The sequence below is a fragment of the Solanum stenotomum genome, chromosome 9 (genome assembly GCF_019186545.1).
Source record: "Solanum stenotomum isolate F172 chromosome 9, ASM1918654v1, whole genome shotgun sequence".
NCBI classification, from domain to species: domain Eukaryota; kingdom Viridiplantae; phylum Streptophyta; class Magnoliopsida; order Solanales; family Solanaceae; genus Solanum; species Solanum stenotomum.
In genome coordinates this window covers 5,211,048-5,224,501 of record NC_064290.1, presented here as the reverse complement: position 1 = coordinate 5,224,501, position 13,454 = coordinate 5,211,048, and the positions used below count along the sequence as shown (strand labels likewise).

The 13,454-nt window shown below is 30.0% G+C and overlaps 2 protein-coding genes across 2 annotated transcripts in view; one reads left to right on the top strand and one right to left on the bottom strand.

Annotated features, from left to right (window-relative positions):
- The window catches only part of LOC125878027 (tetraspanin-19), a 367,072-nt gene that overhangs the window by 339,530 nt on the left and 14,088 nt on the right, over positions 1-13,454 (bottom strand). The window lies entirely within an intron of this gene.
- LOC125878033 (squamosa promoter-binding protein 1-like) lies at positions 900-5,887 on the top strand. The gene is made up of 2 exons (XM_049559334.1): positions 900-1,311; positions 5,262-5,887. Exons 1-2 carry the CDS (start codon positions 995-997, stop codon positions 5,443-5,445), a joined length of 501 nt encoding a protein of 166 aa, XP_049415291.1. The 5' UTR covers positions 900-994; the 3' UTR covers positions 5,446-5,887.

The window sequence follows — 13,454 nt, the reverse complement described above, 5'->3', positions numbered from 1 at the left end:
TAACTGATATTTTGGGGAATAAAGCAGGTCAACTATAGCTGTAGGCAATTGAGGATATTATCCGCCAGACCAATTTCATCAAATATATTTTGTAATACTTATATTAGTGTAGAAAATGATGAAATAGAAAATCAAGGGAAAAGATAATAATAATAATTGTCATATTAGAGTTTTGGAGCATACTAATATTTGATGTTGCCTTCGATAGTACGTAGCGGAGCCACCCCAGTTCAAAATTCATTGAAAAATTATATTATATATGTATATACATATAACTTTTTCTGTATATTATATGTTGAATTTTCATAACTTTTTTATATTTTTAGTTAAAATCATATGAATTTTCGACCCAAATTTCTGGCGGATGTACCTTCCTTGGAAATATCCATAAAAAATTAATTACGTGTTAGTAGTATTTCGATGCCACTTAATAAAAATACTGACACTCTGTTGTAGTAGCATCGAATGTTGCTTTCTTTTAATCATTCATTGGCTTCTCATACCCACACATGTACCAATACTAGTTTGTGTTTTCCCCCTTTATCAAATTGATATTTCTACTTTACCAACCCCTTCCACACGCCGTCGGCGATAGAGTTAGAAATTTTATTAAAAAATTTAAAATATGAAAAATTATACACATAAAATTTTTTTATTGAGAATTCAACATCTATTTTATATATATATATATAATTTTAATCAAATATAAATAATATAAATTTCTTTTAAAAATAATTTGAATAAACCTCTCGATCCTACCGAGGTTTGCCCCAATGCATACCACCACACCTCCAACCTTATTATAAATAGATCCATAAAAAACAAAAACGCGTACACAAAGGACGTGGTCCTAAAAAAAACACCACTCTCTAGTCTCTACCTTTTTTTCCTCTCAAAAATTCCCACTTCAATATTATCACACACACATATATATATCTTTGTTTTCTTCTTCTTTTCTTCACACATCAACTTTAGTACTAAATCATTTTTCTCTATGGAAACAGCTAATAATAATCAGCTAAAATCCATGGAGAAAAATGATGACTTTTTGGTAATTTCCACTAGTGAAAATGCTAAGAAAAAAATCATTACAACAAATAATAATAACAACAAGAAATTATCATCATCATCAAATTCTTCTTCTTCTTCTTCTTCTTCACTAATAAGAAGTTGTCAAGCTGAGAAATGTAATGTTGATTTAAGTGATGCTAAGCAATACCATAAGAGGCATAAAGTCTGTGAATATCATGCTAAAGCTCAAGTCGTCATCGTCGCTGGACTCCGCCAACGTTTCTGTCAACAATGCAGCCGGTTAGATCACTATATATCTTCCTGTCTCGTTTTATGTGACACTTTGATTTTTCGTCTAACATGTTTAAAACACAAACTCTAAGGGCTAACGGTACTTTTTGTCCAGTTAAACATTGTCATATAGATAAAAAGTTGAACGTACGGATCAAGGGAGTATTATTATTAGTCAGGCGTAAAGTAGTTGAAAAGCTGGTAATTTGAATGTGACTATATAGTATAAACATAATAATAAAAACCATATATATGGATCCGGCTCCCTTCCATTACCCCTTCCCTCCATTTCGTCAAGTGCACGTCTAGATTAGAAACATGTGTCATATTTAAAGTTTAAAGGTCAAGATTATATCATATGAACAAATATCATAACCATAATTAAGTCAACTAATTTTAGAAAACTACTCTCCAAATTTGGTAAAGATTACAATATATTCTATACAAAATTTGATATTTATTAGTATCATTAATTTCATATTATATTTTTGTATTTAAATATTAAATTGTAAATTTTTAGTTTTAAACCAATTATTTTTAAATGATAAAAGATTGCTATGCTGCGTTCTTTTGATTACTTCTGATCAATTCCAATGTTCTCCTTTTTTTTGGATCATTTTTCAGCTTATTTAATTCTACTAAACAATTGCTAGAACGGAAAATGATTTTTTTTTGTCTATTGCTACAGTACGTTTTTCAAAATAACAATATAATTAAATAATTGGAGTGGATTAGTAAGATAAATAAAATAAATATCTTCTTATTTCTTATAAAAATAGTTTAAAATAAAATTAGATTTCAACAAAATTTAATGAAAAAAATATATTTAAATTGATTGGGTGACTTTTTAAGTGAAATATCAATAGTTGAGTGACTTTCTAAGTAAAATATCAATAGTTGAGTGACTTCTGAGTTATAATCATTAATTTCATATAATATTTTTGTATTTAAATATTAAATTGTAAATTAAAAATATAAGATGAAATTAAAGATATTAATAAATATCAAATTTTGTATGGAATATATTGTAATTCTTACCAAATTTGGAGAGTAGTTTTCTAAAATTAGTGGACTTAACTATGGTTATGATATTTGTTAATATAATATAATCTTGACCTTCAAACTTTAAATATGACATATATATCTAATCTAGACGTGCACTTGACGAAATGGAGGAAAGAAGTAATGGAGGGAAGCCGGATCCCATATATAGTATAGTACTATTAAAGATCGTATCTTAGTTATTGACTAATTTAGTTTATCACCTTCTTCTTCTAGAGTAATCTATGATGTCATCTCTATTAATTAGATTATTAAAAATGTCTAGATTGACTTCATAATTTTAAGTGGTTGACTAGTTCAGTTATCATATTATTGATGATCTTTTTATTTGTTGTTAAAAAAAAAGGTGGTTGAGGTAGATGCTAAAAATAGCATGGAAATATAATAATTAAAGCTTCTTTTTTAAAGTGGTTCAAACTACAAAAGGCATCTTACATCGCTATGTTTTATAATATATAGTATTAATTATTTATACACTTTTTATTTGTTCTAGATTTACGGTACGGTGTGATTAATTTAAATTCATTTAGATAGAATGTATAGTAGGATAGACTGAGGATTTTTTTTTTTTTTTGTGTGTTTTGTTGCAATACATGTAGTAGGATAGATAAGTCTGGAATGTATACTAATTCAGATTCGTGATGCGATAAAATTATTAATCCTTTTGCCTTTGTCTTTTTATCTTTGGACTGGGAACCTAAATAAGCCACAAAAACATAAAAGTGACCAAAATAAGCCACTACTTTAGGAAGTAACTAAAATAGGCTTAGTGGAAGAAAAAATTCCACTTTATCTAATATTCTAAACGTTTTCCGTTAGTCTCATAACGTGTATATTTTAATATATAACGGAATTATTTTCTACACTTTATAAAATGGAACTATTTCTTACACTTTATAAAGTGGAACTTTTTCTTACACTTTATAAAGTGGAACTTTTTATTACACTTTTTATAAACTGGATGGACATTGACCAATAAAGGAGAACGTTGTTGACTAATCTTAAGCTCCTTCCTAACATAGATTTCAAGTATTGTTAACTTGATTTGATCTATGTAGTCATCTGGAACCCTCAAAAAGTCGGTCAATGATTCGTCATTATAGATAATCCACTCTCCAAAATTTACTTGTCCTTGTGATAAAAATGAAGTAGGGTATTTTACGACTATAATCAAATTATAAACAATACTGATTATACCCATTCTTTTATAAATTGATGAAAGAAATTTATGATATCGGACATTAATTGAATATTTAGCATTGTGTTTGGGAGGACAATTATAATAAACGGTATTTCCATCATGTATAATTTCGCCATCCCAATAAATCAAAACTCTAACTTTTGGTTTAGAAGACTTTTTTTTTGAGATTGAAATGAACAAATATAGAAAGTATGTTGTAGGTGCTACCAGTTAATGTTTGAACGTCCTCCTTAAATAGAGATTGAAGGATTTTTCAGAATAAAAAAATAAAAATACATAGTGTAATAATTTTTTATGTTTTTATGATATGTCAAATCAATATAATTGTATGACAAACATTGCAAAAGAGATAAAAACGTGAAAATATTCCTCTTTGTAAAGTGGAATTTTCTCTTCCACTTTGTAAAGTGTAAGATTTTCTTCCACTTTATAAAGTGTAAGAAAAAGTTCCACTTTATAAAGTGTAAGAAATAGTTCCATTTTATAAAGTGTAGAAAATAATTCCGTTATATATTAAAACATACACGTTATGAGACTAACGAAAAACGTTTAGAATATTAGATAAAGTGGAATTTTTTCTTCCACTAAGCCTATTTTAGTTACTTCCTAAAGTAATGGCTTATTTTGATCACTTTTATATTTTTGTGGCTTATTTAGGTTCCCAGTCCTTTATCTTTTGTCCTACTATTGTATTGTTCCACTTTTTTTTACTTTTGTGGATCCTAGCCTTTTCGTTTTTCCGCATGCATTAAAAATAGGACAATGGCCTTTCAAAATTTTGTTAATTAACTGATTTAAATAAAGAGTAAATTGTTGTTTTGTACTTGAACGTATTTTCAATTTTTTTATTAAAAAATTTAACCATATTATTATCATAAATTATTGAAATATTATGTAAACTAGCTAAGGATGTCATCTTAACTACGTTCTTCATACATTTTTTTAAAAAATATTTTCCATGTCCGAGCTGACTATTTCGAATTGGCGCCGAGTAGGGCCAAGCGCTCTCTACCAAGAATTTTTCCATACTCAAGGCTCAAATCCGAGACCGCGGGTAAGGAAGAAGCAGTCTCGTCCACTGCATCACATCATTTGGTAGAGTGTTCTTCATAGATCTCATTTTTGGATCGTGTATTAGGAAGACAATTTAGTTAATTAATGAATGATTAGTTAACGTTCCTAATCTCAATTTTTTCTTTCATTTTTTAAATTAATTTATCACGTTATAATTGCTGGAAATAAAATCAGATCGGGCCATGTACACATTACTACATATATCTGATTTGGTGATATACTTGTGATTGATATTTTCTTCTTAATTAATAAATATATTAAACAAAATTAGGTTCAAAGAGGCTAATTTGTTAGTTGATCTAACTATTATACATCTCCAATATGTAAAACAAAAAAAAAATCCTATAATTTGTTCAATAGAAAACCTATAGCAACTCCATGACGAGACAAACTACTTGGAGCCTATTTACCTTCTGTCTAGTTCCCCGAAAATAATGATTTGCATATGTTATACATACATATATAACTAGTGTGATTGGGCCCGACATATAGTAGTAGAACCAGGTGAACCATACGTACTATTTCTCAATGTGAACTTTGTTTGGTCATATTAAAGTTGAACACATAGTACTCTGTACTAGCTATTGTTCTGTTTTTGGTTAATAAAATTAATTCTACGCAGATTTCATGAGCTAATGGAATTTGATGAATCGAAAAGGAGTTGCCGGAGACGTTTGGCTGGACACAACGAAAGGCGAAGAAAGATTACATCGTCGTCATCGTCTTCATCATCTACAGATCAGTCTCATAGAATTCATATATCTATCCAAGAAAGTTCAACTCACAAAAACTTCCATCTACGTTGAAAAAATGCATATTTTATATAATAATTTGCTCTCTCTCTTCTGTCATAAATCTGTTTCTAAAATAATAATCATCATTCACATACCATCCCGTGATAATTAAGTACAATAAAGTACTTTCGAACTTGTTGCAGTACGTACTGTACTTGTAGTAGGACAGAGAATTTATTGCGATCGCGATACACTGTGTGAAGTTATAGTATATATAAATGTTATGCAAGGAAAGAGAGGTGGGGAATGACGAGCTATGGACTTTAATTTTATTATTGTGTTTTTATAGATGTATTGTAAGAAGTTTTAAGAAGATATGCTCCTATAATTGTTAAGTTAATTTGAGTTTGCAAGTTTTATGGGAATAATATGTATCCTATTAATACATTAATCATATATAACTATATGGACTATTATATTGGAATTGGTGACAATTAGATATCCATGCTTCAATTTCTTTATTTACTTTAGAGAAGAGTTTGATATATATTAATTTTGTCCTATTTATAGAAACTTGTTTTTCGATGAAAGAATGTCAATTGATTCTGGTTAGACAAAGATGTAGCTTCGCCCTGCTCCAATCAATAATTTCTTAGAAATTTTGTAAAAATATATCTTCATGCAACCATGAAATTGGGGTATATCAAAAGCTTAATTCAAAGATTTTTGAAATACATAATAATGATATATGATTATGCAGTCAATTTTACAGAAATGCTTCAAGCTATTTATATTCACAAGATGAAACTATTTTGATTTCAAGGAATATAAGATGATTTCTCATCAATTATAAGGAGACGAAATTCAAGATTGAAGACTGAACACATAAGCGTATATTTAAAATTGACACGAAGTGTCATTTTAGATATCTCAACTTAGACTAGTACCATTTAAACACTCGTAGTCAGGTCTGATAGTATCGTTTTGACACTTTTTGCTAACTCGACCTAATATGTATAGAATGTGTAACACACTCGTCAATGATATGTCAAAGTAACGAATTAAATGAAGATACATTGCATTTGATCTGAATTACAATATTTAAAAATAAATTATGAGAAAAAAGAAATATGAATTGAGTATTTTTACACGTGACTTTATTTCTTGCTACAATCTCCCTCAGTATCTATGACCAAACAATTGGGTACGTACTCTCTTTTTCTATCTTTGAATATTTTACATGAATTTATTTATATTTATTATTTTTTTAATAAATAAAGATAATTCTATATATTCAATATTTAGATAACAAATAACCTTATACATCTTAATATTTAAATATGAAATATGTATTCAGATATAAACATCTTAATCTTAATCTTAATATAAACAAATGAGATTAAGTGCATCTTTAAAAATATATATGTGCATTTAGATTTTGTTTGAAAGACCATATTTACCCATGACACACACACATATGGGATAGCCTAGTGCATTGATGATTTATTGATTTATCTCATCTTACTTTCTATTCTTATTATTTTAAATTTTAGCGTTCTTTTTTAAGCAACGGATCATAAAAATCAAAGTCGTCATGGTTATAATACCTTGATGCCTCCATGGGTGCTCCACCATCGCCATGCCCACAACAAAGATGAAATATAATGTTAAATCCTCGCCCGCGGGGGCATTAATATTAAATATGGGTTCAAATGAATTCATTAAATTTCACTTATGCTAAATATTTGTATTAGATGATCCATTGAATGTATAGATATTTAACTGCGGACACACTATTTTAAACAATTATGGTTATACTAATCTTTTTGCACATGTATTGCACGTCACTTTCGAGTTATGTAATATGCAGTATTATAAAACAATACTAATATTATTAAAATATAATAAAAAAAAGTATTAAAAACAATAAAATCTTCTCGTGTGAATATAAATACTCAAAACGATACCGTTTTTAAATTATAAAAAAAGAACAAAAAATGTGAGTGTTTTGAGAGTTAAATGTCATCTTATACTCGCTATACCACTGGTTAACACACACAAAATATATTCTCTTTTCGAAAAACATTAGAATTACTTCTGACATTGTTCAAAAGACGAAAACATCCTTCGTAAAAAAAGACTTTCTTGACGTAGATTTCAAACATCTATATAGGAGTGGAGCTATATATACGGTTCAATGAATCCAATATACTTTACTCAAACCTTATATATAAAATTGAGTGACTAACATATTCTGTATCTATAAACTTCAAATCTTGACTCCGCCACGTCATTGTGACCCTTGCATAGCAAAGGGAAAAAAATAATGATAAAAGGAAGAAGAAGTATTGCAAAATTGTAAGAGTGTTACGTTCCAAGAGTTAAATGTCATCTTATACTCGCTATACTATTGTTTAACACACACAAAATATATTCTCTTTTCGAAAAACATTAAAACTACTTTTTACATTGTTCAAAAGACGAAAAACTCTTCGTAAAAAAAGACTTTCTTGATGTAGATTTCAAACATCTATATAGGGGTGGAGCTATATATACGATTCAATGAATCTAATAAACTTTATTTAAACCTTATATATAAAACTAAGTGACTAATGTATTCTGTATCTATAAACTTCAAATCTTGACTCTGTTACGGCGCGTGACTCTTGCATAGCAAAGGAAAAATTAAAAATAATGAGAAAAGGAAGAATAAGTATTGCAAAATTGTAAGATTTGTGTATTTTTAATAAAAAGGTAGCTGAATATTTCTCATCCCAAGTCCACTTCTCTCATCTTCTCTCTCTCCTATTCTTCACTGATTATTAATTATTATATACAGTAATTTTTTTAACACGTATGTTGCAATGACTGGTGAGTTATGTATTATGTAATATTAAAAAATATAATTACAATATAATTTTGGATAAATACTTAAATATGAAAATACAATACAATTTTCTTCAAAGATTGAATACATACACAAGTTTCAAAATTGACACGAAATTTTACTTAGACACCTCAACGTTTTTACGTGTTAATTGTCAAAAGTGAAAATAGTGAATGTGTTTGTTCCCACTTTAGATTTGTTTTATCCATTTATAACAAAGACATAATTTTGTATATATGTTTTGACACCAGATTCTAATTAGTAAATACATTTATCATTAAAAGATACTAAAAACAATTTAATTTTTCCGTGTGAACAAATAAACTCAAAACGACGATGTCATGAAGTTGATGAAAAATATCAAAAACAGAAATCCCAATTTTATATATTTGGAAAATATTAGAATTACTTATGACATTGTTCAAAAGACAAAAAAGTCTCTTAAAGGATATTTTCTTTTAGAAAAAGGATAAATATACCCTTGAACTATCGTAAATGGTATGTAGATATCCTCCGTCATACTTTTGGGACATTGGTACCCCTGCCGTCCCAAAACTAGAGCATATATGCCCTTCACTCTAACGGAAGACTAAATAGGGACACGCGGCGTAATCTTATCCTTCGATAAATGTCGGATCGGTGGATAAGATTATGACACGTGTATGTCCGTTAGTATAAAAGGTATATATGCTCTAGTTTTTGGACGATAGGGGCACCAATGTGCCAAAAGTATGACGGAGGATATTTGCATACCATTTACGATAGTTCGGGGGTAGATTTTCAATATCTACACTTTGGGGTAGAATTACAATATCAAATACCAGTTAGAATAAACCAATAATTTTTTACTTTAAATATTATATTTATATTAAAAAATCTATCAAATATATAAAAATATCTAATTACTATCTCAGTAACTAACAAACTATACCCCTAAACTTTAAAATGTGACTCCAGTATGACTACCCAACACCACCACCAACAATGTATTATTTTTTAAGTGGAATCGACGATGATAGAGTATATAGAGTTATAGACTTTATCCAAAACTATTGTCACTGAATATGTCTTGATATGCTCTCAGTCCAAAGGGGGGGAAAGAGTTGAATGAAAAAGTGATGGTCAATCGACTCTCCTTGAATAAGAATAACTCTTTCTTACTCGATACATGCTGGATTTATTTTCATATATTCTGCACATATATAGAAGATATGGAGATATTAGATGTGGTGGGTTTCAATTAGATGGATGGGGTGTGTTTCAAGTAGATGTGAACAATGTTTTTCTATATGGTGATTTAAATGAAAAGGTTTACATGAAATTTTCTCCCGATCTTGCACCTCTTTCTTCTAACCATGTCTGTTTGCTTAAAAAAATCATTTATGGACTTAAGCAAGTATCCATACAATGGTATGCTAAACTCACTTCTGCTCTCAATTTTAAAGGTTTTAGTCATTCTATGAATGATTATTCAGTTTTTTATAAGAAATCTGTCGATTCTATTTCTATTGTGGCAGTATCTGTAGATGACATATTGTTGACATGAAATAATGAAGCTGAATTGCAGGCTTTAAAACTCTTTCTGGACAAAGAATTTAAAATTAAAGATCTTGGTCAGTTGCATTATTTTCTTGGGACGGAGGTTGTGAGAGAACCTACTGGTATGATTATTTCCCAAAGGAAATTCACATTGGACTTACTATAGGAGTTTGATTCTCTAGATTTATCTCATGTTTCTTCACCTTTGGATCCTAATGTCAAGTTACTAGCAAATCAAAGGATTTTCATTAAAGATCCTACTTTATACAGGTGTTTGTTAGGTAAGCTCAATTATCTCACATACAAGGCCTGATTTATCCTTTACAGTGCAACATCTGAGTCAATATATGAAGGATCCTCGTGAACCTCAACTTGTAGCTGCTTTATGGGTTCTTCGTTATTTGCTCAAAGATCCTGGTCTTGGTCTATTTATGTCTGTATCTACTTCTTTCAAATTGATGGCCTTTTGTGACTCCGACTGGGGTACTTGTCCAAATTCACGAAGATCAGTGAGTGAATTTATATTTCTCTTAGGTCTTTTCCTATTTCATGGAAATCTAAGAAACAAACATCAATTTCTCTTAGTTCTGTTGAGGCTGAGTATAGAACTATGAGGAGAGTTGTAGCCGAGCTTACTTGGTTGGTTTGCCTTTTTGATGATCTCTCAGTTCCGATCTCCTTGCTAGTAACTCTTCACTCTGACAGTCTTGCTGTGATTCACATCGCAAAAAATCCAGTCTTCCCTGAACGGACAAAACATGTCGAGATTGATTGTCACTTCGTCTGTCAATAATATCTTGTAAGAATTATTATTTATTTACTATTAATTATTTCTTACTTATGGCCCAAGTTTACTTGGAATCAAAGTAATATCATAAATAATATTTAATAAGGAATAGATCTCGTCCGTACATTGGTTACTTGATGGACGTACCAGATTAAGTCATAACCTCTATAAATTGGTCCTCCCTCCACCCATTAGGGTTACCACATATTCTCTACATTAATTACATCGCTGACGGTTGTGGTAACATAAAGTTAAGGCAAGGAGGTAGAAACCAATTTACGACTAAAGCTTCCGCTTCTCTTTGTGATGATGTCTTCCGCATTAGGTATGTGCCTCTAACATTCTCTATGTAAGATTATCATGTTCAAGATTCTGAAAGTATTTAATCTTACATGTGGCATCAGAGCCTAGATTGTTTGAACGGATAATCTTCGTATATAAAATAAATAAAAATTATGTATTCGTCGTATCTTAGTGCTTGATTGCATGTATTGGTGACAGAACTTCCCAGAGATTCTTTATAGAAATTATAGTCATATGTATCAAAGATCTACTGATTTATTGAAATAATGGAAAACCATTAATTATTAATTATGTATGCAACAAATATTTTCATAAGACTAGTATTATTATTAAAATATGTTTGAAGTAGATCTCTTTCCTCTAACCCATTATAATTTATAGGGAAAGCAAAAGTTGCACTGTCCAATATTAGTCCATAACTGATTTAGCTAGTTTCTATGGAAAACTCGCAAATTAATTTAATGTAATGGTTATGTTTTGTTTTAGATTGTGCAATAAATTAAAGTGATCGTTATACTAAACAATAAATATTATGTGTGTACTTTGTGCAAAATAGTTTGTTAGTCACCAAAGTGGCCAAACTAGAGAAATTAACGTTTACACATATCATGTTTATGATCACTTGATGCATGTATTATGTTTCTATAGTTTGTTAGTCACCAAAGTGGCCAAACTAAAATGTTTAAAATTATTCACATATACAAAATTTTATGAGATTATGTATGCATTTGTATTCATATAGCATGTTAGTCACCAAATTGGCTAAACTAGTATGGTTAAGAAAAATATGCATTCATAAAACTGTCAGTTATCTATGAAGGTTAATTAAATGCCTATATATTGAAAAAATAAATAGATAAATTGACTTTCACTATTGCTAGAACTTAAGAATTTACCCAAAGGTGAATCAATCATTCTACGAATAGTGAAATTTATGAGGTAAATTAATCTTTTTAGTCAAACCTATATTGTATATCCAAAGATGTCATATATGTATGATTAAAAATATTCAATTACCTATTAAAGATAAAATTGACATTTAAATTATAATAATGTGTCGTAATATCTACCCAAAGGAGAATTACGATAAATTTTTATCACTTTACTGAATTCACATTATTTTCTGATTTGTGTGCATGTATATCTATTTTCCAGTTATTCCTCTTCATTCGCATGCTTCGTCTGTTACTGTGTTCAATGTAAGGCTGGGCACCGGACCGGAATGGGACCACCGGACCGGAACGAACCTGTACTGGATCGGAACGGGACGGTTTGACCGGGTTGTTGACCGGTACCGAGATGAACCGGACCGGAACTACCGGGATGGAGGCTCAGTTCTGTCCCGTCCCACTATATACCGGGATAGAACCGGGACGGACCGGAATGGACCGGAATGGAACGAGATGGGATAAATGGGACGGCACATATAGCTATTTCAAAAAATAATTATTTTTTTTGAGTTACTTTGAATTACGAAAATACTAATGTTTTTTTTATTTTTCTAAGTTATATTAGTTTATAGTATTTGAGTTTTAAAATTTATAATAATTTTACTTAAGTTTATTTTAAAGATATTTTTTTTAAATTTTTACGTATATAAGTTTGTAAGTTAAGTTTAATAAAGTTTTTTTTTTTAGTTTTTGAGCTTATGTAGTTATGTTATAAATTTTAAAGATTTGAATCTTTTGAAGTTTGTAAGTAATTAAGTTATACTTATAACTTGTATGTTAAATAACTTAAGTTTGTAATTTTAAAAAAATTAAATAAACAAAAAAGAAATGCTAATAAAAGTAAATAATGACAAAAATATTATTTTTTATTTTAATTAAAAATGATTTACCGGGACCGGATCGGAATGGAACCGGAATGAACCGGTACCGGTATACCGGTACCAAATCATGGTACCGTTCCGTTCCGTGTACCGGTTCAATGTATCCCATCCCGTCCCGAATACTACCGGACCGGAACAGACTAGAATGGTACCAGTACAACCCGTTCCGGTGCCCAGCCTTAGTTCAATGGATTAAACTTTTCTGAATGGCATGAACAAGTACAGTCCCACTTAGGTGTAATGGATCTTGACTTGGCTCTGTTGAATGACAAACCTACTACAATTATTGATAAGAGCAGTGAGGATGAGAAGTCTTTTCATAAATCATGGGAACGCTCTAACAGATTAAGCCTTATGCTTATGCGAATGACTGTTGCTAACAACATTAAGAGTACTATTCCACAAACAGAAAGTGCCAGGGAATACCTGAAGTTTGTGGAAAAACGTTTTCGTTCTGCTGATAAGTCTCTCGCTGGTACACTAATGGCTGAACTCACGACCATGAAGTTTGATAGGTCACGTAGTATGCAAAATCATATCATCGAGATGACTAACATTGCAGCAAGACTTAGGACCTTGGGGATGAAAGTGGATGACACCTTCTTGGTTCAGTTCATTCTGAACTCATTGCCTCTTGAGTATGGACCATTCCAAATTAACTATAACACTATTAAGGATAAGTGGGATGTTAGTGAATTGTCCAGTATGCTTACTCAAGAGGAGTCAAGACTTAA

Bases quoted from the DNA above. Each gene is read 5' to 3' on its own strand.
- LOC125878033 (XM_049559334.1), top strand. From the start codon at position 995: ATGGAAACAGCTAATAATAATCAGCTAAAATCCATGGAGAAAAATGAT. The intron at 1,312-5,261 runs GTTAGATCACTA...AATTCTACGCAG, and splicing joins TTCTGTCAACAATGCAGCCG to ATTTCATGAGCTAATGGAAT.